This window comes from Lontra canadensis, unplaced genomic scaffold (genome assembly GCF_010015895.1).
Source record: "Lontra canadensis isolate GAN:19392208 unplaced genomic scaffold, GSC_riverotter_1.0 scaffold104, whole genome shotgun sequence".
NCBI classification, from domain to species: domain Eukaryota; kingdom Metazoa; phylum Chordata; class Mammalia; order Carnivora; family Mustelidae; genus Lontra; species Lontra canadensis.
In genome coordinates, this window is record NW_022631098.1 from 6,831,280 (window position 1) to 6,857,702 (window position 26,423).

Genomic DNA, 26,423 nt, shown 5'->3' on the forward strand with positions numbered 1-26,423 from the left:
GCATTATTTATTGGAAAGAAATATTAAACGAAGTCTTCTTAATTCTGGCAAGGACAGATATGGCTCCCCTAGCCCCCAAAATATACCTCCCATCTGCTCACGAATTCTTCACCCTGACTCTTGGAATCCCTAGGATTCCTCGATCGGAGGCTCGATCGGAGGCCAGGGTCTACATCTACAATGGATACGGTTCCCAGAAGGCCCGGAAGCGACATGAAATAATGCTACCGACAGTTTCTTATCAAGGGAGGATGGCTAGAAAGTCAACCAATTGAGGTGCGTCACTTGACAGCTTATCTTAAGGTCCAGTTCTTTAACAAAGCCTCATACGAGCCAGAAGGTGAGGCGTTCTTGGGTGAAGTCAGACTTCCATGATATCCTGGTTCACCGAAACTAACGGACGATTCCAAGAAGTCTTCAAAGTAGTAATTATGCCAAGAGAGGAATCCACACGGTCAAGACATGGCTTTCTTAGGAAGACGCAGCTATTTAATCCTAGCAAGGGCAGCCGCTCTTCTTTCTGTGTTCTGGAACAAGGCACGAATTAAAGCTCTTACTTCACTGGAAGAGAATGCAGCTGCCAAGGGCCCTTTTCCATCTGCCCACCTGCAAAATAAAAGATAAAATTCTATTTCCTCTTATGTCTCTGTATAAGCAAGATTTTAAAACTGCTTATTTATTCCCAAATGCTCATTCGTCTTAAATGGAAGTAAAACAGATCCTGGCATCCTTCCCCCTCTCGATGGCTCTACCACCCAATCTCTTTAACTTTTGCTTCTCTGAGTTATTTTGGAATCAACACAGTTAGATGAAGAGATGAGGTTAGGAAGATAACACTGTTTCCCCTTATTCTATACTAAGTCCTGTTTGAACTTGAGAAATATGGCCACATCCTCATATGGTTAAATGGAGTCTTGGGATGGGTAACTATTTTTAAAAATGAGCCACAGGCAACAAACTTTAACCAACAAAGGACTGGTATAAAAAATACACAGTGAACTTCCCTGAATCAACAAGGAAATCACAAACAATCCCGTAGAATAAAGGGCAAAAACCATGTATAGGCATTTTACAATAGAAGAAAAATAAATGATCAATAAAAAGATGCCCAATATCATTAGAATTTAGGGAAATATAAATTACAATGACAATGAACTACCATTTCACACTAACAAAAATTTTAGAGCCTGATAATACCAAATACCAGGGAAACTATGAAGCAACAGGATAAATAAACAACAAAATATCTGTACAACAGAATCTGATACAGCAGTGAACACAAACTACAGCTCTGCATACTCTCACGAGTGAATTTCAAAAACAGAATACTGAACACAAGCAGCAAGTTATGGAAGACTCCGTTTATAGAAAGTTCAAACACAATCAAGACTAAACTCCATTGTTCAGGGATATGTGCAGATGTGGCAAAACTCTAAAGAAAGGAAAGGAAGTAAGTAAAATTCAAGATAGTGGCTGCCTATGGTGAGAAATGTCTGGAGAGGGGCCCACAGGAGTCTTCACGGTACTGGTAATATTTTTCTTAAATTAGGTAATAAGAACACAAACATTTTACTTGTTTTAGACTGTAAATATGTTTATATATATGTATATTTTGTAATATTAAAATATTTTATATGTATACATATGTATATTTTATAATATTAAAAGATTTAAACTATATAACTGCAGGTAGTTTCCTCAGAAAAAAATTACCCAATTAGTTACCATTCTTAGGTTTAAGTGAAATCTCTAGGAGAAAAATTCTTCCTAGGGAGAAAATACGAAGCTAAGATACACCAGTGCTCTAACTGTTCTCCCAACAAAGAATTAATGATTATTAGGCTGCAGAAGGGTTAACAGCAGAAAGAAAATTTCTTATCTGCTGCCCTCTGGAGTCTTACCTAAAGACATTACCTACTAAGGACTTGTAAATAACAAATAAGTAAATCAAATCTTATACTAAGGTAGTATAGATAGTATAGGTAGTATAGAAATCTCATTTTCACTGTTTTAGGACAGACAGCATACACTGAGAATAGCTCAGGCACACCGGTATGACTGGTCTGATACACTGGAACATCTGTAATGAACTAGTAAACCAGGCTAAAACAGGCAGACAGGTAGCTCTGAGGATGGAGATGGACCTGAAGGCCGACTCAGGGAGTTCCCTATGCAAAGTACGCGTACTCATCAATAATTTACCCAGACAATAATAAAAGCACCCGCAAATGTATAACTAACCCATATCTATTCTCTTCTGTGCAGCATCAGTGACCTCCACACACCAGGTATGATACATTAAAGCATGTATTTACTGCTTACAGCAATGTTAACGGACGGTCTCTGGTGTCGGGGAAAACCACCATCCACTTTATTTAAGAAAAGATGAATCTTCTCTATGTGTATGATGCTTAATCTCTAAAGCCACTGTATCCCTGCAGAAGAACTGCTGATTGATCAAACAGTGGTTTGATGCTGAATATTCCATTCAAACAAAAGTCACTTCTCTTTTAACAAATCAAAGTCAATCTTAAAAATGTATCCACTTGGGGCACCTGGGTGGCTCCATCGTTAAGCATCTGCCTTCAGCTCAGGTCATGATCCCAAGGTCCTGCTTCACCCTCTCCCACTCCCCCTACTTGTGTTCCCTCTCTTACTGTGTCTCTCTCAGTCAAATAAATAAAATCGTAAAAAAAAAATTTTTTTAAATAAAATGTATCCACTCTTGGTTAAAATGCGCAACAATTTCCACCCAGGTGTCAGAAGGTTGTCTTCTTAAAAATGCAAGATTATTGGCACAGCCTGCCAGAACATGTTTAAGACCAAAATAATATGAAACAAGAAGTCTTTATGTTATCAAATAGGAGAAAGTGGTAATGAGATCTACACTATTAGAGATTATGCAAAGGCCCCAACTGCTGTGACTCAATATGAAACTTCCCTGAGCAAAATCAAGAAACGGAGAAGAGCACTGCTATCAATGGCACCAATACTTTGTAACTATCTTTGGAGAGACAAAGAGACAGAGAGAGAGAGAGAGATAACCCTCTATAAAAGGGTTATACCCACCGATCCCCAATTTCTTGCAGGCTGGCTTGTAACATCATCATCAATTCCTTGAATGGCATCCACTTTGGCACAAAGACTGGAACCTCTTCTTGGTATTTCTTGTTCTTGCTTTCTTCAGACAGAGGTGCAAATACTTGGGGTCCTTCATCCATCACTGTTTTGCATAAGGAATACAATCTATCAGCATCTTCAGTAGAGATGTCCTGGTTTTGCAGAGAGGGAACACAAAAGAACAAATTGGGCCAGCTTAGCCGTCAGGAAGATCTTTGGTGCATGCTGTCCAAGGGTCAGCTACAGCAACTCGTTTTCCAAGCACCTAAGCACACCTTAGCAGACATGAGATATCATCAGCTCCCTGACAGTACTCCTCATGCTAGAATGACACAAAGTGTGTTTCAAAAGAACGTCAATAACTTAGTATACCTACATGAAGAAGCCCATTTCTCTAGCAGAAATGTTGGACGGCTTGCCAAAAAGCAGGGATATTTTTATAAACGAGGATTTGGCCAATCTATGCTGTAGAGACATCAGCCGGCAGAGTCCAGGCAACCTGCATCTAGGTTCACATATGTAATCCCAACGGCAAGAGCATGCTGAAAAAGTGGTATCGGCACCAGGCTGCATCTCACTTTACCAAATCATTTAGTTCACTTGCAAATTAAATAAATATATGACTTCACACTTTACAATACATCTAAGGACTACACGGCCTTCTCATTCATAATTCACACGATGCAAAAGGGAGAAGCAGTATAATCCTACTTCCTTATATAAGTATAAAAGATAGAAATTAGCAAGTCTCTAGCGAAACAGAATTAAGATGGAACTGAAAAAAATAACAGTATAATGAGTTAGACGTTAAAACATGAGCAATTTCTTCTACCATCTGTGTTGACTAGAAATGAGATTTCAACATCATTTTCTTAGTAAAGTGACAATCTGAGACAAGGACCGCCCTCTCAAGTCTGGTGAGCATCTAACGGCCCTTACCTCTAGAGCAGTGATTCTGCCAATGATCTCAGAAATTGCTGTATTGAGTAAAGTCCCCATGGCCTTGCAGTATATATTCACTGGCAGGACATCCTGCCACACAATTCCAAGTCTCTTCAGCTGGTGTAGTACCTGTCAGGAGAGCACAGCTGCTGACCCGAAAGAGAGACGGGTGCCAACTCCATTTTGCACATTCACACTCGGCACATGGATATGGGAAAAGAGGCATTATAGGAAGGGGAGGTAAAGTCATCAAAAGAACAAGCTTCTTGAAAATGTCACCCTAGTGATAGCCCTGCCAGGTGAAAAGGAGACTTATCCCAAGGATGGGAAAACCACTGCAAGAAGATAAACCACACTCACTGAGAAATGTACAGGATTGTGGACTTACTACGTTGTATGCCTGAAGCCAGTATAATACTGTGTATTAGCTTTCACTTCAATAAACAATAAACAAACAAAAACCATGTGCTCATTTGTTGTCAAAGACGACAAATCACGTAGGTGATTTGTGCCCCAGAGGGGCACTGAGGTAAAAGCTATTATTTCAGATTTCCAAAACTCAAGTTTGTGGATCAAAACCTTGCTAGGACTCTTATTAATAAGTAGTCATGTTATTGGATGGACAGAAAGAAAGATAGCTTCCTACTGCTTGGTGGGATAAGGAAAGGGAACGATCGTAAGCATGACTATAAAAGGTAACCCTATCTTCCCATGGGCGTTATAGAGAATCAGCTAAGCTACCTACTTACTATACATTCTCTGCTGTGTACAACACGAGGGGGGAATTATCTAGAGGAAAAGTACAAATCCCACAGCTAACAGCAGCTGCCCACCTGCCGGACTGCTTTACTCGCTGCGGAGTAATTCTCTTCATCGTCCATGTTGGAAAAGTTTCTAGCACTTGACAGTCTTTCCAGAAGTTCTCCTTTCTGTGCCCTCATCTGGCCCAAAAAACACTCTGTCCCTATGGTGCGGAAATAGAAGAAAGAATTCTAAAAGTTGTTCCGTCGCATACTAGAACTCCAGGGTGGAGGAAGAGAGACAAGCATGAATCATCCATAATCCTGCTTATTTGAAAACAACTGCTTGTCTGATGACATCATAAAGCTGCTGTAAGGTTACTAGAAATAATCACTTCTAATACATTAGCCAGTCCCTCCAAACCCACTCTCAGGATAATAAGTCTTTCCCAGTAGTCTGTCCAGGGTCAGATAAGAAACATTAGTTATTCCAAAGAAGCAGCTACTTATTTTTCTCATAGATCTACACCACCTAAGGGAGAAATCAGGAAGTAAAAAGCTAAGTGAATCATAAACGGTCCCTGCTTTTCTTAGAATATCATTATAGTAAACATATTGATTTATTCCACATTTCATTTCTTTTGATTTTTTAATAATGCCAAGTAAACCTAGGTAGAAGGGCGGAGAGCTATCTTGAGGTTTTGCAAAAGAACAAGCAGTGACATTAGTAAGCTCTTACCGACAATGCTAACAGAATTATCACAATCCAAATCTCATTATGTGTCATTCTACTGAAATGACTTTGATTTGGTGAATTCACGGCACACCAGCCATGTAGCCTGGATCTCTAATGTACCATGAAATCATGTCATAAAAAGTAATACTTCCACAAAGACTGCATTCACTTTATAAAATTAAATAACCGGGAACAGTTGCAAACTAAATGCTCTCCCATTTCCAATATAGCGCAGGACCACCATCTAATTTCTAGCTTCCTCATTCATAAGTTACAAAGACACTAGGCTGAGAAGCTGCATGATCACTATGTTTTCCTAAAATGAAGGTATCCGTTACCAAGTCTCCTGAAGCCAGGTACGAGATCCACAAAGGTCGTGGTGCCATCACAAAGAATGGGGGCAAAACGCGATCTGAACTGATGTCCAAGCGTCAGCAGGTGGTGAGCAATGTACATACAGTTGTTGTGGTGAATAGCGGCCAACTGGGGAAGTTTTTGAAGGTTCTCCCTAGGCCAGGAGGAGGGGGAGAAAGAGAAAGAAATCACAAGTTACTGAGGCTGAGACAAGGTCCAGTCTCATCACTCCCACCCCAGTCAGTCAGAAGGAAACTATTCTGCCCGAGTGCAGCCTGATCCTATAATCCTATCCCTGTAATTAACAGGAAAGAAGGAGCAAGGGAACCCAGATGCTGACCTGTGCTGACTCTGTACGTAAACCGAGCAGAGCTGTACTCAGTCATTCCCTTCAAACCCAACACTGACCGGTCAGTGCAAGCAGACTTGCTTGCCCTTCTGCCAAATTCCTTTTTCACTTAGACAATGAAGCACTAAAACTCTTCTAAATCACTAGTTTTCAAATTGGCTACAGATCAGAGCCACCTGGGAAAATTTTAAATATATAGATGTTTAGACTTGAATAAATAACCAATATTCTTCCAACATGATATTTTAAATGGCTTATTGCATTTCATTCTGAATTTTAGTAACCAAAATATTTTTGGTGGGAACAAACAATTACTGGTTTTAACCCCACTTACGCTTCAGATACACAGGACCATAGAGAAATCAGACACAGTGGCACTTACTTATGATATGTTGGCACGACATCATGGAACAAATGGAAGATATTCCTCACTGAGTAGAAAAGTTGAACAGCACTGGAGAAAAAAAAAAAAAAGTTTCAACAGGAATGCATTAGGATATTGGCAATGAGAAAAAAAGGTCAAACTAAGTGCACATTAGTCATCAACCAAAACTACAGTTCGAGAGAACACCTGCCCTGGTCACTGCTGAAAACACCCTTAATCTAGATGGAAATATATTCTCAACCAGTATTTACTAACTAGATTGCAGCTCTAAAAACCTAGATCTATTAATAATTTTCAGAATAGCAGCATTAACCCAAAGCCTCTTTCCCTTTATCAATTTGCGTTCTGCCAGTACCCAGAGTATCCCTTCAGTAACAAATGGAGCTAAGCCTCAAGCAAATGTCACCCTCTCACTGACACACTCTGCAAAGGGCAAGGTATCAATAAAGGCATTCACTTGGTTCTTTTAGAATCAGTCTGACTTTCAGCTTTTACCTTTTCTCTTCCTTACCCCGATGCAAGGAGATGAATCAACATTTCTAGGATAGACTCTAACCTCAAAACTTCTTGCCCTTTAAATCTGGCCTTGGAACACCTCAAGATTATTATTAAAATGCTCTTAGAGCAAATATAAGGTTTACACAGCTTATTCCACATAAGACTATCTTAAACTGTGTACCTTGAATAAGTAACAGGAATTCCACAAATATTTAGAAAAACAAGCCATGGTTACTATATCTTGAAACACTGTTACTACTTGATTACTATTTCATTTTACTTTGGTGTACTTGTTGCTATTCAAGGTTTGGTAATGGGGAAGTGAGTCATAATGTAGTTGTGTTTCTGCTTGTCCTATTTAAAACTATTTCTTTTGGAGGAAAGAATGCATATAGATATGCAGTACAAAAACTACTGTTCAGTGTTCTGTTATCAAAAAATTGAGGAAATACTGTCTTGCCTCTCTAACTTCTGGTCTAGTATGTTTCAGGTGAAATAAGAGTTACCCCTAAATTTATTTTGCCAAAGGAATATATATATTTTATATATATATTTTTTTTTTCTTTTCTTTAAGGAATATATACTTTTCTACATGCTTGTTCTTCCTCCTTATATTTAAAACTAGATGGGCTTGTGAACACAATTCCCTGAAGTCATGGAAGTATCCTGGTAAACATGTTCTTTCTAGAGCAGAATAAAAGGGTTTGTTTGCACAGGGAGATAAAAACGAAAACTCTGGAAGCCAACCTAAGTGGCAATGTAGTTGAGTCAGGCCCTAACTGGGACAGTTCTCTCCTGTGAGGACAAGGAGTAAAGAACCTAAAGGGGCTTTTGTCAGTTGACTCTACAGCCTGGGCTCCAGCCTGGCCTCTTCTCCTCAATTTTGCCTAGGAGTAGGAGAGGAGCTCATGAAGCAGAGAGGTTGAGAACAAAATATGGACTAGAGCTGGAGGTACCCTGAATACAGGGTAGATTAAGAGAAATCATCATCTTGAAAGGATAAAATCAGATCTTCAGAACATTCTATGCTTTTCCTTCTACCGTTGGCCTTCCAACCAACCATTATTGCGTCAAAAACAAAAACGTAAAATAATTATAATTAGGGACTGGATTTCAAAACGTAAAATGAATGCTAAGCTAAAAGGCCAGGGTAGGCTGCAGCAGATGGTATAACGACCACTATTACCACAGCCAGCAGTAATAAAATGAATATTGGGATACTGATCATTGTCCTGGAAGTATTCTAAGTTCTTTACATGTGCTTCTTCATATAACATCATTCAACCCCTATGGAAAATAGAAATTAAATAAAAATTAAAAGAGCTTTTTGTAAAAAAGTGATTAACATCTTTAATGTCAAAGAAACTCCATTCGTTCATCCATACACATGCTGCCATTTCTAATATATGCTCTGAGAAGTACATGTTATTGCAAATAAAAGTGAATTATTGATATAGATCTATCTGCTACACTGTTTTTCTAGGGGAAAAAAAATATTAACTAATGGGATAAGAAAACCCAAAGAATTCCGCTAATTTTCTCAATAAATGTCTAGTTTAGATGTGCGTATCACCACGTCACGGCCGTTTTCAGAACTCTTACCACTGATCACTGCTGGTTGTTGCCTCTAGTAAAGTCTGATAGGCAAGTTCCATTAACTGCTTCACAGATTCACTGATGCGGCACGTGGGCAAAGAGAAGGAATGTTGGTCCAATGTATTTTCAGGCTCTAAAGTCACCACCTCGTTGTACTGAGTTGTGGACATTTTCTGCACTTCTGGCTTCTCATCCTTCTCAGGATGGGGCAAGTCCGGCACACTTATCTTAGAATCAGGAGTAATCTAAGATTCAAACATAAAACAGAAAATGTATTGTCCTCAGAATAATTCAAATGCAAGCAGACAGAGAGGAATTAAGATACTGGTGGACTTGCATGATGATCAAGTTTTGGCTCTACAGTGTAATCAAAAGATTTGAATAAATATGAAAATTATTTTGATGACTGCTTGATCTTGGGTGAGAGCATGTCCTAAGAAACTAAGAATCCCCTTTACTGTACCATTCTTCCATTTCTTCTGTGTACTCTTCATATTGGTGGAAAGAGCAAAGCTATGAAACTGGCCCAAGATTTCAGGCAAATGAAAGGACCTTCAAAAATCATCTTTCTCGGGACGCCTGGGTGGCTCAGTTGTTTAAGCGGCTGCCTTCGGCTCAGGTCATGATCCCAGCGTCCTGGGATCGAGTCCCGCATCGGGCTCCTTGCTCCGCAGGGAGCCTGCTTCTCCCTCTGCCACTCTGTCTGCCTGTGTTCACTCTCTCTCTCTCTCTCTGACAAATAAATAAAATCTTTAAAAAAAAATCATTTAAAAAAAAAATCATCTTTCTCAGACTAGACACCTAATTACTGCAGACCAGTCTAGTTTTGTATTCTGTTGTCATTAAATTATTCCCCATCAGTAAGACGTATTGGCTTAGTCTAAGAAATAACTCATTCAGGTTACCTCTGCTAAATAAAACAGAACTTCAAACTAAAACCAAAAAAGCTTCCCTAACATTTATACAGAATGAGAATTCCAGGACAGCTGGGTGGCTCAGTCAGTTAAGTGTCTGCCTTCGGCTCAGGTCATGATCTCAGGGTCCTGGGATCGGGCCCCACATCGGGCTCCCTGCTCAGCAGGAAGCCTGCTTCTCCCTCTCTTTCTGCCTGACACTTGCCCTGCTTGTGCGTGTGGCACTCTCTCTCTCTCCCTTTGGCAAATAAATACATACATACATACATAAAATCTTAAAAAAAAGAAAGAAAAGAAAAGAAAAGAAAATTCCTACACTTATCAAAACCTACTGAAAGAACACTAGGCTGCTAGCCTGGAAACATCAGTGATATTTACCTTGACTTTTAACAAAGTCATTTAACCTCTCTGGACCTCAATTTTCTCATCGTAAAATGAAGAAACTGTGCTACAGTAATGGTCTTCAAACCTTGTTTTCCCAAGATGCCAGAGGGGCCGAAAACCAAAGTGACCACACAGGCAGAGCAGCAGGTCTGCTCTGCACATGCTGACCTTCTCCACAAGCCGCTAACAGAAAAAGCTCCAGGTCTAATAAAAATGTTTACATCACCAAATTTGCCTTCCTGATCTACAAAATGGTATAATAATACCCATTTCAAAGGGCTATTAAGGAGTTTAAATGAGAATATAAATGTCTGGGAGCTGGCAGTCAAATTTATGGCAAAGATAGAGAGAAGAAAAAATATAATTATAGAGATGATTTAAAAAACACTAATGTCTGTCTGAAAAATAATGGGCCCAAAATACACACGACCCAGTGAAGTGACTTCTTGGGGAAGTTGAAGGAACCACGATGGAAGAATATAAGATCTGGTCTGGTATCTGGGAAGTTAAAATGTCAAAACAACAAAAAGTAGTTTTAGATCTTTTGGGAAAAGAGTGGGTATATATAGGGAATTGTTTAGAGAGAATTTAGATGAAAACCATTAAAGGCAATTAAATTGAAAATGGCTTTTAGAAAAAGGAAACGGAGCTTTTCAAAGTTGAGCAGTTTAGAAGATCTAACCCGGGGCTTAAATGCGAAGAGAAAGAACCAGGATTGAATCTAGAGCAGTGGTTCTCAATCAGGCACTTTTGCCCTCTGGGGGACATGTGACGATGTCTGGAAACATTTTTGGTTGTCACAACTGGGAGAGGTGCTACTGGCATCTAGTAGGTAAAGATCAGGGATACGACTAAGCATCCTACAAAAGGGCCACCAACAACAAAGAACTACCTGGTCCCAAATGTCCACAGTGCCACTACTGAGAAACCCTGACCTAGCGAAAGCTACTGTTGGGATTTGAGCTCTTGAGGAAAATGTAGTCTTAAAGAATGTCAGAGCTAGCTGAGTAGGGAGCTCAGAGATTACCTAGTTCCATTCTGTCACATTACAGAAAGAAAAATGAGGTCCAGCAAGGTTAAAGATTTAGCCCAGGGTCACAGAGCAATTCAGTAACGATCCTATTTATATCAAGAAGTTTTGGGACAGGAAAATGAGAAATACATTAATTCATTTACCAAATATTTACTCAGTACTAAGTTTATATAGTACTATGTACAGGTATTTTCTTGGTGCTGGAAATAGAACAGTAGTCAAAAGGGTGGCAGGGCAGGGGGAGAAGCCCCACATGGAGCTTATTCTCCAGAGAGAAAGAAACGATAAATAATTCATAGGGTATGTTTGTTGATAATAAGAAATATGAAGAAAAATAAAGCAAGGAGAAAACGGTGCATGATTGGGGGAGGTCACAATTTTAAAAAGAGTTGCCAGAAAAGGGAACAAGTCATCCAGGTATCTGTAGTGAAAATGTACCAAGCAGAGGGGACAAGAGACTCAAAGGTTCTGCAACCAGGTGGGCCCAGCAAATTCGGAGAACAGCAATGAGGCCAGCATGTCTGCAGCCTGTAGCTGAAGAAGAATGTAATAGCAGAGCGGGTCACAGAGGCAATGGTGGGACAAATCCTACAAGGCCTTACAGGCTACGGTCAGGCTACTGGGTCTTTTTCTAAACGGATTTTGTGCAGGAGAATTACATAATCAAGTAATATTTATGTAAAGATAAATAAAAGCCCACAGCACAGTTGCTGACACTGAGTGGATTATAGCTCCTTAATAATCCAAAATACCTCAAAATGTTTTAAAATCTGTGCATCTCAAAGGGCTAATGAACTGTTTTGCTGGGTGGACACCATAACAGGGGACCCCCAAGAAAAAGGGAGGATCGCAAAAGAAGGGAGAGAAGGAAGAAAAGCCTAGTCCCTATCACTGTGACAGGAGAAAAAATGGCTGACGAATTTTCTATTTGGGGACTACCTTCGTCTGTTTTAATCTAAGTAATACCTTGCATTTACCAGATGTTTTATATATGCAAAACAAAACAAAACAAACAACCCAGAAAAGAAAATACACAGACTTATCTAAGGTCAAAGGAGTAAATTACCTCTCATGCAAATTAAAGAGCCCACTGACTTTGCAGATAATTGCTGAAACCCTACAATGATTATCTTTTTTGTTTTATTACTTTAACTTCAAAACTAGTGCCTCTGTTAGCCTAAGACATGAATTCAACACTTTCACAACACGGTATAATCTCTGGACATAACAAAACCCAATCAGGGCACCTGGACGGTTCAGGTCATGATCCCGGGGTCCTGGGATCTAGTCCCACATAAGGCTCCCTGCTTCTTCGGGAGCCTGCTTCTCCCTCTGCCTCTCTCATGAATAAATAAATAAAGTCTTAAAAAAAAAAAAAATTGCAGGGGTGCCTGGGTGGCTCAGTTCATTGGGCAGCTGCCTTTGTCTCGGGTGATGGTCCTGGCGTCCTAGGATCAGGTCCCACATAGGGTTCTCTACTCGGCGGGGAGTCTGCTCTTCCAGCTGACCTCTCTCCTCTCATGCTCTCTCTCATGCTCCCTCTCTCTCTCAAATAAATAAATAAAATCTTTTTTTTAAATAATTAATTCATTAATTCATTAATTTTAAAAAATTACACCTGTCCCAAAATTGTGTACCAAAAACCCAAGCAATGAAATCGAGGAAAAATCTACATAGGTTGATATATGGTCTAATTTCAACAACAGGAATCTCTTATATTTACATGGGCTTTTCAATGTCCACAACGCTTTCATGTACACTATCTCATCTGCGCCCCACAGTATCCTAGGAAAGACGCAGATATCAGGACCACTTGAAAGATGAGAGAACTAACTACTGGAAGATGAATAACTTCCCAGTGCCTCAGCAACTGTCATGCTCTTTCACTCTACTAAATGTGTCTCAAAAATGCATGCCCCTTCCTAATTACAACAGAACATAAGATAACTCCCAGCACCTTCACAGTGTTGTGAATTTCAGAGGTCATTAGGTTTCTGGCTGCCACAATCACATCCTGACATTTCTTGTTAGCAAAATGAGAATTGATGTTACGGGCGTATTTCAGCAAATCGGTAGTATCTCCTTTTAAAAACCTCATCTCCTTGAGGGCATTTTCAAATTCTTCAGTAGACTGTATGATCTGAGAAAGAAAGAGAAATGGGGGGAAAAAAAAAAAAGAATTACATACACACAGTCTATTCCAGTATTAAAATTTCAAATCCAATGTACAAAATATAACAAGGACCAGCTGGTCATTTAAGTTTTACAGCAAACCAGCAGCTTGAAGGTATACATATATTAGACATTCTTCCAGCCCTAAGTTGATTAGGAATAGTACCTGCAATATAAACTTCTGATCTACTGAGTAAAAGTGGGACGATCTCTAAAATAAATACACTTATTTTAGTGTTCAAGGAAATGCTAAAAAAAAAAAAAAAAGCAAAAAAGTAAAATGTCACATAGTAACTACTATGGTTGATGAGTATAAAAGAACAACGGTTTTTCAAAAGGTAGCTCACTCACAAAAATATACTTAGAAAGTAAACACACTTCCCAATCAAAAGGTAGAAAGCAAGGAGAGAAATGAAGTAACAGTATTTTTGCTTCCACTCCCTATTAATAATTTCCTTAAAGATGTTACTAAACAGCAAAAGCTCTCCCAGGAAAAACAAGACACTGATAGGCACCTACAGTCTAGTATAACCTTCTGTGGCATGTCTGCACTCACCTCCTCATACTGCTGTAACTTGCTGCTGTTAGTTGGGATAGAATAAACCAAACAGTTTTTAATGAGGCACTCAGACAAGTCCTCCCAGATCATGTCACCAAGCATCTCAGCCAATACGATCTTAGGTGTTTTTTCATTTTCTAGGTCAGCATCAAGAGGTAAATCTGAATCAAAAGAAAAACTTTTAAACAAGAAGCCATTCACAGTTCAGATTATGCGCAAGTTCCCTAGTTTTCTAGAATTCTTTCATTTTAGGATGAGGAAGAACACAGCACAGACAATTCTACAGTTATCTCCAGTACTTGCGTGGGACAAAGCATGACATACACTTATTACTTTATTTTCAGTGCTCAGCTCAAGAGTCTGCACTGTATTACTGCCTGTACTCTACAACAATGAAGTATTAAGTCATCTACATTATGCAGTAATCATCTACCGCTAATCTACTGATCTGATTATATGACAAGCACTCAGAAGTTCTGTATGCCAAGTTGAAACTCATTTAGAATAAAATCCTAGTTCTTTAATAATAAACATCCTCTGTCATCTCTGCCTAGGATCTGCGTGTTTATCCTAAGTAAAATATCAATAAACATCTTATATTACAGCGTAATACCTAACCTGGCAAACGGAATACTTCAATGCCTCTCTGTAATATATAGTAAGGTGGATTTTTTTTCCCTCAGCACATTTTAATGGAGTTTTTAAAAATATAACATTAATTAAATAATCATAAAGAATCAGTGACCAATGTAGAGGGAAAAGGAACCATAAAAAAGACAAGCTATTTTTTTTTAAAGATTTTATTTGAGAGAGACAGAGATAGCCACAGAGATAGTGAGAGAAGAGATAAGCGGGGAGGAGAGGGACAAGCAGACTCCCCTCTGAGCAGAGACCCCCCACCCCCACCCCTCCACCAACCTGGGACTCAATCCCAGGAACCTGGGATCATGACCCAGACTGAAGGCAGAAACATCACCAACTGGGCCATTTAGGGGCTCCAAGAGACAAGCTATTTTTAACCTAGTTCCCATTCGCCAAGGAAGACCTTAGGGTATGAGAACCTTGAAAGAAAGTGAAGCGTATTATCTCAGAGCCTTGAGAACCTTACAACGTCTAAAGTCTACACCTGCACAGCCACCGGCCACATTTTGCTGCTGAACACTGAGGAACTGAATTTTTTAAATTTTTAATCAATTTCAATTTCAGTTTAAAAATGGAGCCTGGGTGGCTCAGTTGGTTAAGCATCTGACTCTAGATTTCTGCTCAGGTCACGATCTCGGGTTATGAGATGGAGCCCTGCATCTCTCTCCCTCTCCCTCTGCCCCTTACCCCGCTTGCATGCTCTCTCTCTCTAAACAAACAAATTAAAAATAAATAAACAAAATCTTTTTTTAAAAAAATGGAAGCAAAAGTGTGTGATTATAGAGGTAGCCCAAAGCAGCTGTGGTGCTAGAACAGTCCGTATCCTGATTAAGGTGGTGGCTACAGGAATCTATGTGTGGTGAAACTACACAGAACTACACACACACACACACAAATACACACACACATACACACGCACACACACACACACACAGGAGTGCAGGTAAAACCGGTGAAATCGGAGTAAGCTCTGTGAATTGGACCATCGTCAGTTTGGTGGGTTTGATATTGTGCTATAGGTACACGAGATGTTAACACTGAGGAAAATGGCAGAAGGGTACATGGGACCACTGTACGTTTTTTGAATAAAACTCTTAAAGTAAAAGAAAAAAAAAGGAAGTAGTATAGTTTTCTGTTAAGGACAGCTTCGTTATTTCAATAAGACTGCAATGTCACTTGAACCACTGTACCACGTAAGCAATTACGTTGTCTGTACCGCTCATGGCTGGCACACACATCATTTCCAGAACAGCACATGAACACATCACCAATCCTGTCCGTGTAAACAGATTCATTCCATTCGAATTATTTTTTTTCTATTCACCAATGTAACACTGTAATGCATTTATTTAAATATTTATGCATACAGCACAAGCGACAATGGTACCTATATAAACTGTAAAAGGCAATTAAATAGAAATATTTACCTTATTAATCATGGTAGAATTATTTTTCTAACTTTAAGAAAAATCACTATGGACAAGGTGTACTACCAATGCAGAATTAAGTGAAGATGCAAAAGCGAGTAGAATCATGGGAACAGTAAAGGAAAAAAAGACTGGAAGAAAATATGTCACAAATTTCACAATAAATGGCAGCTTCAAATTACTAACACAGAGCAAAACAAAAAAAAACTGTCCTTTTTTGTTAATAAAGTAAACAATATTAAGAGATATTTTCAGCTAATATCAAACATTTCACCATACTACGAAAAAGTACTCTATTCTTATTTTAGTTTTTTATTAAGAAAGGGTACTGAGTTTTGTCATATTTTCCATATCTAACGATGTAACCCCTTTTAATATGCTGACATAATAAACTGGTTGATAGCTTTCTTATGCTAAACACCTCTGTACTCCTAGAATAAACAATGCCTCCTTTCTAAAGGTACTGTTGAATTTAATTTACATATTTTGTAAATGTTTCCATTTATAAGCCAAAGGTAAAATCAGTCAACAATGTCTTCCCTGTGTGTAAACTATCATTATTACATTTTGGCATTAAGTTTATTCTGTTTGGTTTTTTTTGGTTTGGGTTTTTTTTGAGATTTGATTTGTTTATTTGAGAGAGAGAAAGCATGAGAGAGAGCATGATTGGGGGTGGGGGGGAGAGGGCAGAGACAGAGGGAGAAGCAGGGTCCCCCAGTGAGCAGAGCAGCGAGCCCAGTGCAGGACTCAATCTCAGGACCCTGGGATCACGACCTGAGTGGAAGGCAGACACGTAAGTGACTGAGCCACCCAGGCACCCCTATGCTGGTTTTTAAAAACTTAAGCAGAACATACTCATCTTTGTTTCTAATGACCAAAAGAGTTTAACACAGGATTATCTATAAACTGAAACAGACACAGAATTTAGCTATAAACTTTTGTGCCTAATGGTGGCCTTCTTAGTGGCAAGTCTTTAAAAACCTTTCAAATTTCTTCTATGATTATTTGTATGCTGAGAGTTTCTGCTCCTTGGTAAAAATCTGTAATTGAACTTTCTAGAAAATCATTCATGGGAAAAGCTATTTTGAAGCCTTAAACCCCCAATGTGACTGCATTTGGAGACAGGGCCTGGCCTTTAAAGAAGCAATTAAGGTTAAATGAGTTCATTAGGGAGGGGCTCTATCCAGCGTGACTAAGTTTCCTTATAAGAAGAGGAAGAGACACCAAGGATGCATTCTAATAGAGGAGAGACCAGTGAGAACGCTGTCTGCAAGGCAAGGAGAGAGCACTCAGGAGAAACCAAATCTGCTAATACCCTCATCTTGCACTCCCAGCCTCCAAAACTGTGAGAAAATCGGTTTCTGTTAAGTCACACAGCCTATGGCATTTTGTTATGGCGGCCCCGGCAAACCAATACAATATTCATATAAGGGACTGCTTTCTTTTTTATAAAAATGGGCTCATGGCATAGATTTTATACTTTTTTTAAAATCACTTAACAACAGATCACAGCCATCTCTTAAGTCAACATAGCTAGTTCTACTTCAGTTCTTTCCCATAGCTATAAAATGTACCATAGTATGGCTCAGACGTAAGTTATATAACCATTTCTCAAATGAGGCCCAGTCCAGTGTGCAAGGACACATTACTCACGCACACAAACATAAAGCCTACTGATCTCACTTCTGTAAAGAATTAAAAAGTGGAATACCTAGCTCAAAGGAATGCATATTTTAGATTTTACTATACATACACTATAGTAGAGCTTCATACTATTTTCTACAAAGCACTGACAGAAAGCAATGAAGGAGACGATCATTCCACTTTCTTGCCAGAAGTGTCTCCCACAGAATCTCTTAATGTCAGCCCTAAAGACCACAGTTCCCCTTGAGGGTGTGATTTCCATTCCTCTACTAGGGAGGGTAAGCAACACATTTTTAGGTTTATTAACAAATTGCACCTTTTCTTCCATGAGTTGCCTATTCAAATTTTTTGCCTGTTTGTCTATTCATGTTCTTTTTCTTTGGAAAAATGTCCTTACACTAACGCCTTATCTGTCAAACATTTTACAGGAATTTTCTCCCAGTTCACTATTGTCTTTTGGCTTCATTTGCAGGATTGTTTGGCACACGGAACTTAACATGTAGACACAGTCAAATTTCTCGGTCCTTCCCTTTACGCCTTCTGAGCTTCCTCAGCCTATTCACGGCTCCTGAATTTTCTTCTAACATTTTTATTGTTGTTGTTGTTGTTCAACATAGAGGGCTTTAATTCATCTTGAATTTACTTCGGCATAAGTATGAAGCAGGAATCTGACTTTGCTTTATCGCACAGCCGGCCAATTTTGCTAGCACCATTACTAAATGAACTATCTGTCCCACTAAATTGAAATGTGACTTTGATCAAACATCAAGTTCTCATTTATCCTGGCTCTACTTCTGGACTCTTGCACTCCATCGATTTCCTTGAACCAAGAACATGGTTTTAATTTTAAAATTATCCCACGAGTGTTTCTTAAATCTTTATTGGCAATTCTCCAAATCTATTTTTGATAAGCTTTAGAGTAATTTATTGAGTTTGAAAATATATTTCGTTAGAAATGTATTAGATTTATAGACTGTTTTGGAATGAACTGACAATTTTATGAGACTTCTAATCCACAAAAGCCACCTTTTATTCAGGCCTTACTTTATGTCCTTCGAAGTTTTATGGTTTTCTTCACATATGTCCTCCTCTTTTCTCTTATTATAACTTATCTTTATGAATTGTATAGATTTTGTTAGCATTATAAATATCTTTATATTTTAATATAACTGATTATTATTAGTGCACGAAAATGTTACTGATTTTTATATCCTCATACTGTATCTAAATAATTATTAAATTTTATACAATAAATTAAAATTAAATATAAAGAAGAAGTATAATTTAGATTAAATTATAGGGGCGCCTGGGTGGCTCAGTCATTGAGCATCTGCTTTCCGCTCGGGGCATGATGCCAGGGTTCTGGGATCGAGCCCCACATTGGGCTTCCTGCTGGTGGGAGGCCTGCTTCTCCCTCTCTCACTCTCCCTGTTTGTAGTCCCTCTCTGGCTGTGTATCTCTCTGTCAAATAAAGAAATAAGATCTTAAAAAAAGAAACCTTAAAAAAATTAATTAAATTATGAATTTAATATGATTTATAATCGTATTAATTATAAAAGTTTTACCAGAGTCTTTTGGTTCTTATGTATGCAATTATATCATTTATACATAAAGATAATTGCTTCTTTAAATATTCATACTTATTTTAATTTTTTCTTCTTTGCATTAGCACAACCCCTAAAAAATAATACTAAATAATGGTAGTATGCATTCCCGATTTATAACTGGTTTTAATGGAAATAAATCCTTCTTTTTTTTTTTTTAAGGTTTTATTTATTTGACAGAGAGAGACAGTGAGAGAGGGAACACAAGGAGGGGGAGTGGGAGAGGGAGGAGCAGGCTTCCCGCAGGGAGCCCAATGTAGGGCTCAAGCCCAGGACCCTGGGATCATGACCTAAGCTGAAGGCAGAATTTTAACGACTGAGATATGCAGGCGCCCCAAGTATTTAATCCTTTAATAGAATGCCTGTTGTTTGCTTTTTAGAATCAGTTAGTTTTAAAACCAATCATTACTTCAAGAAAATTCAATACAATAAGTATAACATAATTAAGTGATCTATTACATAGCTATATAATTTACTTAATCATTTACCTATTCTTCAAAATTTCATTACTTTCCAGTTTTCAGCATTGTAAGTAACATTATGATGAACAACCTTATATACAACCTTATATATAATTTTATATATTTAAGATTATTTCTGTAGGGCAGACTCCCATAAGTTGAAATCTTGGTTCAAAGGATTTAAAGATATTAAGGCTTTTTATATATTTTGCCAAATTCTTTCCAAATGAATTTTCTTTCTCCTCTTTTAAAAACTCCTTTGTGAGAGGTGCTTAGGTGGCTCAGTAGGTTAAAGCATCTGCCTTCAGTTCCGGTCATGATTCCAGGATCCTGGATCAAGCCCCGCATCTCAGCTCCTCACTGAGCCAGAAGCCTGCTTCTCCCTCTCTTTCTGCCCCTGCCCCTGCTCATGCTCTCTCTCTCTGGCAAATAAATAAATAAAATCTTAAAAAAAAAAAAATTAAATAAAAAAATAAAAGCTTCTTTGTGTACACCTGAAATTAATATAACATTGTAGGTTAAACATAAAAATGAAACTAAATAAATAAAATTTAAAGATATAAAAGCTCCTTTGTCATTGGTATAATAATGCTTTCTAATAAAGAAAAGTTTGAAGGAAAAATACAGATTTAAAAAGGTGAAAAGAAGAGCATATAACCAAAGGCAAACATAAAAGAAAGGGCAAGAGCCCTTAGGAAGTTTCAGAATAACTAAAATCCAAAGAAAACAGAGGATTCCAAAAAGAACTAAGGACTCAAAATGGAATTTTCAGGTTATATTTAGATCAAGAAGATGAAGGAAGGGAATGAATGCTGACTGACAGGTATCAAAGAGAACAAAAAATTCCTGAACTCACTCTGATACCCTCTTCTTTGTCAAAGACAGTGATCTCTAAACCAGAGGGGAAAGAATAAATAGTAAAAGAGAAACTAGAGCCTAAAATGCATAAAAAGAGATTAGAAAAGCACCTGGCAACACTAAATGAGCTGTCTTCTGCTCTGAATATCCTAGATAGAAGAAAACTTACAAAAGAACAACAGGTCTAGTACTGATTAATTTAATGGAACAAAGTAAAATCGTAAAGAGGTCCATGCCAGAACTCCCCAGAGCACGCTCTGACTGTGACTCAGACGTCATCGTGGACTCAGATTAAACTACGTGAAAGCTTGGGTATCCATTATGCCCATGACATGAAAGGGAAAGGACAGGAAACACATTGCAAAATTGTATCAGGTAAAATTTAACAAAGATTAATGTTAATTCCAAAAAGTCAAGTCTAAGATGGGAGAGCAGCAGCTTGCATTGCATTAAGTATGACACAGGATTTTCATTTGGATTGAGCTCAGTGAGTTAACCGTGTAATAAATAAAAAGCCTTTGGCTATACTCACAGAAGCACAGAACTGAGAATGAGGCCATGAATGCTCCCAAACTATGCTGAATTTGTTCATACTATACCTATAAAAGTTTGTCCTGTTCTGAACATTATACTTTAATAAGACTACAGAAGAAATGGAATATATTCATAGAAGAGCAATGAAACTAAGAACTTAAAATGTTATTAAAAAAAAAAAAAAAAACCTAAGGATGTTTATACTGGTGGTAAAATATAAAGGAAGTAACAGCTACTGAAAAGAGTTTAAAAGTCCATCATACGTAATGGGAATTTAACAAGTTCTATATACTAAACATAGTAGAAATAGCATCAACAAAGCAGGCATTACAGAGCACTGTATTTTGAACAAATTTTTTAAACAACTACCTTGAAGATTCAATTTGCAATATGGAGGTTTTGCTAATAGTAATTACTACAGATACAGGAGACATGATTTTTAAAAAACAAACAGAACTCCATACAAATCAGAGCTGCCCAGAGGCAGGGCAGAATGCATCAAGAGGAAGGGACCTCCCCCTCACTAACAGTGCTCACGCTGGCTATGTGACCTAGAGAGACTCCAGCATCCGAGATCTCTGGTTCCTTCCAATCCTTGGATACTTTGTTTATTTATACCTATGTATTATTTCCCTAAGTGAAGGAACAAGAAAACTACCTTGGATTTTTGTAGTTTACACAAGTCTAAAGACTCCTTTTTTTCTTCTCTGCTACTGTTAAAACTAGAACCAGTTCCTTCCTTTACACAGAAATTATTTTATGTAAATAAATGAAACGACTACCAGGAAAGCATACAAACAACACCAGCATTTTTTAGCTTTTTTCTACATCAAGAATGTTCAACTAGTCAGTAAGACAACTGAGAAAAGCATAAAGAAGGTAGTCAAAATAAACAAATAAATATTTTTTAAAAAGAAGGTAAATCAATGGGGCGCCTGGGTGGCTCAGTGGGTTAAGCCGCTGCCTTCGGCTCAGGTCATGATCTCAGGGTCCTGGGATCGAGTCCCGCATCGGGCTCTCTGCTCAGCAGGGAGCCTGCTTCCTCCTCTCTCTCTCTATCTGCCTCTCCGTCTACTTGTGATCTGTGTCTGTCAAATAAATAAAATCTTTAAAAAAAAAAAAAAAAAAAAAAAAAAAAAAAAAGAAGGTAAATCAAGTAACTAAAAAACAGTATTAAAACACCAGAAAAACTTTAGTAGTATGACAACCAAAAAAATTATTCAAAGAAATACAGAAATTGGCTATTTCAATCGTGAATATATAAAGATCTAAACCATAGGCTAAAAGGGAATGTAATTTATTTATGTTAAATCTGGTTTATTTCTATCAGATTAATGGAGATTTTCCTAATGAAATACATAGAACTTGGTTCAGGCCGCCTGGAGGGCTCAGCTGGTTAAGCGTCTGACTCTTGATTTTGGCTCAGTCATGATCTCAGGATTTTAATATTGAGCCTGTACTAGGTTTGGAGCCTGCTTAAGATTCCCTCTTCCTCTCTTTCTGTCCCTACCCCCACATCTCTCTTTGTCCCGCTCTCTAAAAAAACAAACAAAAAACAATATTTAGTTCATCTCTGCTTCTCCCATAATTAAAGCAAGAGTCCCAAAGTGTGATGTTACTAGAAGTCCAGTGAGAGAAGTATATCCTAAAATTCAACTAAATATTACAAATACAGAATCTGGGGTAGCACTAGTGACCCTATTTTCTATATAGGGAGGAGAATGAATGTAAAGCAGAGCAGGAAATAAGCAGGTGATAACTTTACTCCTTCGGCATCATTTATTCACCTCCAATCCTCCAAACATCCTTATTAGGGGCATTTTTATCTACTTTAAAATAATGTTTACTTTTAAAAACAATATCCACTTTTCCCAGACATAAAAATAGAAAAGCACAACCTTGGAGATACAGACCTAGAAGTTGTTTCTGGAGCATTTCCAGTACCAGTCTGATCTTCGCAAAAACCTCAGACGGTGACGGATGTTCCAAGTCAGTCATCACAGATTCAAAACGAATAATAATGATGTTGGGCTGGCTTTCTATAACGGCATGAAGGGATGGGCAAGATGCCAGAGGCCTAAGGATATACTTCAGCAGCATCTGACCTGAAAAATTATATGAACATTCATCACAAATCACTGGAACAAACTTTTAAAAAAAGCAAGCATGCCCCCTCACCACCAAAAAAGATCTTTGAACCCAACCATAAAAATACATATCCTGTGACATCACACACCACTAATGAGTGTACAGATTTTTATTTAAATCATTCAAAAAGTCAAATTAAATAAATAGCAGTAGCTAGTTTAAAAAAAGGAAAAAAGAAAAGTCAATAAAGGATCCAAGCCCTTAATAAAAAGGGTAGTATTTATGAGAATTCCATCTGATGAATCTTAAGGTCAAACCCTAGGATCCATCATCAATATTATTTAGAGAATATTTTATAAATCTCCCTGTCATTCCTTTAACACTAAACATTCTGAGATGTCACAAAAATGAAACAAAGTAGTATGCCTTACCAAATGATTTAAGCTTCATTTGTAGCTCCCCAAGAGTAGAAAATGCCAAGAGGACAGAACTGATTGGTGGTACAGGTATCTTCTCTTCCTTCTGAGACTGTTCAATGCATAAATGAAGTTCTGTTTGCAGGCAAGATTCCAAGTTGCTGGTATCTAAGAAAAAGGAGGAAAACATCAGCTGTCTCAGCAATGCAAGATATTTCCACTTCTACTCCTCAGAGCTCATTCTCTACTGTGATTCCTAAATATGTGGTTTTATTACAATACACTTCTAATGTAACCAAATTTTAATTATGACATACGTGTCGGCACCACTTTAAAACAGGAAATGACTGTATATTATATAGTCATATTCACAGAATATGAATATTCATATTGGTATATTCATAGAATCAAACTAAGTGCAAAAGCAAGACGTGCCTAATAAATGCTTATTAAATAGGTATCGAATGGAGGTAAGGAATGACAAGTAAGGTCCTCGTTTCACTGAAGACCTCTTTTTAATGTTTCCTTGAGTACAGAGAAGAGTCTGCCTAGTAAGTTTAACAAGAAGGGTGTATTATAACAAAGAATTAACATGCCTGCTATCTTCTCTTAATTTTATTCTGCCTGCAAATAGAGTCGAAAATTTTCTAGAGGACTTCCTCCGAAATACCTGGAATACATATGTGCGTGTGTGTCTATATACATACACACACATACACACATATTTAATGAATCTGAAGGCCTTAGTGGGAATGAGAAAAGGGTTGGGGGAGACTGAAACAAACTAAATTTCAATACTAGAAAATATGCCAGGTGTAATGACATGTCCTCTCCATATATTCTCAGGGCTTTGCTATGTGTAAACAAGACATCAAAGGCTCACACCTAGCAGTGAGCAGAGAGCCCCAGAGCCAAGCAGCGTAAAGCAAAGCCAGGCCAAAGTAATTCTACTTTTTTCATCTTGCAAAGCACCCCGTATCTCATGATTTTGCCACCGTTTTTTTCCCCAGAGGACTGAGAAAAACTGAGAAAAACCCCTGTCCCACTGAGTCCCGTGCCTTCTTTCCTCACCAAGAGAGAAAACAGATGAACAGCTTTTCAAAGCTTCCTGGCCAAGGTAAATGGCAGGGATTGGGGCTATTGGGAAAGGGTGTACCTACAATGCAGTGGAAAATCTGTGTGGTCTTTAACTGCTACTGCCTCCTCCACCACACCCTCATCATGTGACTCCCAGCCACCCAATCATCTCCCCCTGCTGTGCTCCTTCCTCCAGAAGGGAACAGAGAGAGGCAGAAGGGAGGTAAATCGAGGAGCTAGTCCTAACATGCATTCTGCTTAGCAGGAGAACTCGGTGCAGCGGAGACTGAGAAATGAAACCTCCTTATCCACCAATATAAAATACTTAGAATACATTCAGAGGCCACACTGGTTCAGGCAGATTAAGCAAAGCAGTCCACCTGAGGTCAGCAGCACCTTTTGATGGCGGGAACTTCCACACAATCAGCTTCTGCCACTCTTCTCCAAGGTGATAAAGGATGTTCTGTTTCTGTATTGTGAGCTCCATGCTGAGAGATTTCAACATTTTTAAATCAAGGCATTTTCTGGATTTCAGTAACTTCAAGCATTTCTGTGCCTGGCAGTAAAATGGAGTGATCATTAGACATTCCATCTGGACTCAGGGTAAGGAGAAGGTATTGGTATAAAAGGAATACGTGGAACACAAAATTTACTAAAACCAAGAACAGTACTGATTGCTGGTACTATGGAGAAACGTTCAGTACCTCTTCCAGACACTGAGCCGCAGTGACATACTTCTTGTCCGTTAATGCGCAATTGTATTCTTCAATAGCAGCAGAAAACTAAAACGATAAACACATCTATCAGGTATTTCATTTTATACATCCCATTATTTCAAGTCTGTCTGCTTGTTTGTTTTTAAAATACAAAAAAAATATCTTAGAATCAGAGGTATACACATTTAATAATTAATCGGAGGCCAACTGGAAAAAAATTACTTTCTCACCAGCAAAACACTCAAGTTTGAGTTGAGTTTACTGACCTGCTGCAGCTGCTTAAGCAAACTTAAGACAACTGAGTCTCTTTCCAACTGTTGCTTCAAGTCGGTAAATTCAGCTGTTGATACATGAAGATCCCGGCGAACCTAATCCACACATCAAAGGTAAGTACTCTTAAGTTATACTATATCCAAGAAATAAAACATTCAGAGCTAAGCAATAAGCTTTATTAGGTGAACATAATTCATACTGAAATTTAAAGGCTGGTTAGGATTGGAAATAACAACAACAAAATCACAGAACGCATTGGGAAGAGATCTTAAGCGGTTCACTTAGTCCAAACCATTGCCCTACGCAGCAGTTCCCACTGCCATCAACATAACAGGCTCATGGCACCATGTAGCCTTAATTTGAACCGTATTTTTCACCAGAGCGCTCACCCACCTGGATGACTAGAGGGGTATCCCCACTGCCAAGTGACAACTCATTCTACAGCTGATAGCTCTCACCATTAGAAAGATTTTATGCTGAATCAGAATCCACCTCCCATTCTGTCCTGCCTTTACAGGCGCAAAGTCCCTTCTTTTCTGTATCTCTACCTCTTCCTAATTCATTTTTCATTCATGAAAGACACACTCGATACCCACTAGAGCAAGGCTCCTTCCTTCAGGTTTGAACATGCTGAAATTTCCTCCATCTTTGAGGAAAAACTCCCTCCACCTCAGCAACCCCATTTCTCAGTGGTTACCTTGTTTTTCTCTTCTCTCTCACGAACAAGCCTCTTGCAAGAGGGACCCATGTTCACTGTCTTTACCTTCTCACTTCTCATTCATCCTACAACTCACCGAGATCTGGTCTCTATCCCCACCAGTTCATCGAAACTATTCCAAAATAGTGCCCCAAACACCAATCAATTTCTTGTTGCTAAATCCAAAGCAAACATCATCAGTGT

The 26,423-nt window shown here is 38.4% G+C and overlaps 1 protein-coding gene across 1 annotated transcript in view; it reads right to left on the reverse strand.

The window, feature by feature from the left end:
• Window positions 1-463: 463 nt before the first annotated feature.
• Window positions 464-26,423, reverse strand: part of ZW10 (zw10 kinetochore protein) — a 31,735-nt gene continuing 5,775 nt past the window's right edge. The window contains exons 3-16 of the mRNA XM_032838328.1: window positions 25,516-25,617; window positions 25,238-25,315; window positions 24,930-25,089; window positions 23,472-23,624; window positions 22,866-23,057; window positions 13,780-13,943; window positions 13,009-13,191; window positions 8,727-8,965; window positions 6,624-6,695; window positions 5,877-6,046; window positions 4,896-5,026; window positions 4,060-4,191; window positions 3,070-3,272; window positions 464-606 (exon numbers count right to left, since the gene is read on the reverse strand). Coding sequence (XP_032694219.1) covers window positions 486-606; window positions 3,070-3,272; window positions 4,060-4,191; window positions 4,896-5,026; window positions 5,877-6,046; window positions 6,624-6,695; window positions 8,727-8,965; window positions 13,009-13,191; window positions 13,780-13,943; window positions 22,866-23,057; window positions 23,472-23,624; window positions 24,930-25,089; window positions 25,238-25,315; window positions 25,516-25,617 — 2,100 coding nt within the window. The 3' untranslated portion in view covers window positions 464-485. The remainder of the gene's footprint in view (window positions 607-3,069; window positions 3,273-4,059; window positions 4,192-4,895; window positions 5,027-5,876; window positions 6,047-6,623; window positions 6,696-8,726; window positions 8,966-13,008; window positions 13,192-13,779; window positions 13,944-22,865; window positions 23,058-23,471; window positions 23,625-24,929; window positions 25,090-25,237; window positions 25,316-25,515; window positions 25,618-26,423) is intronic.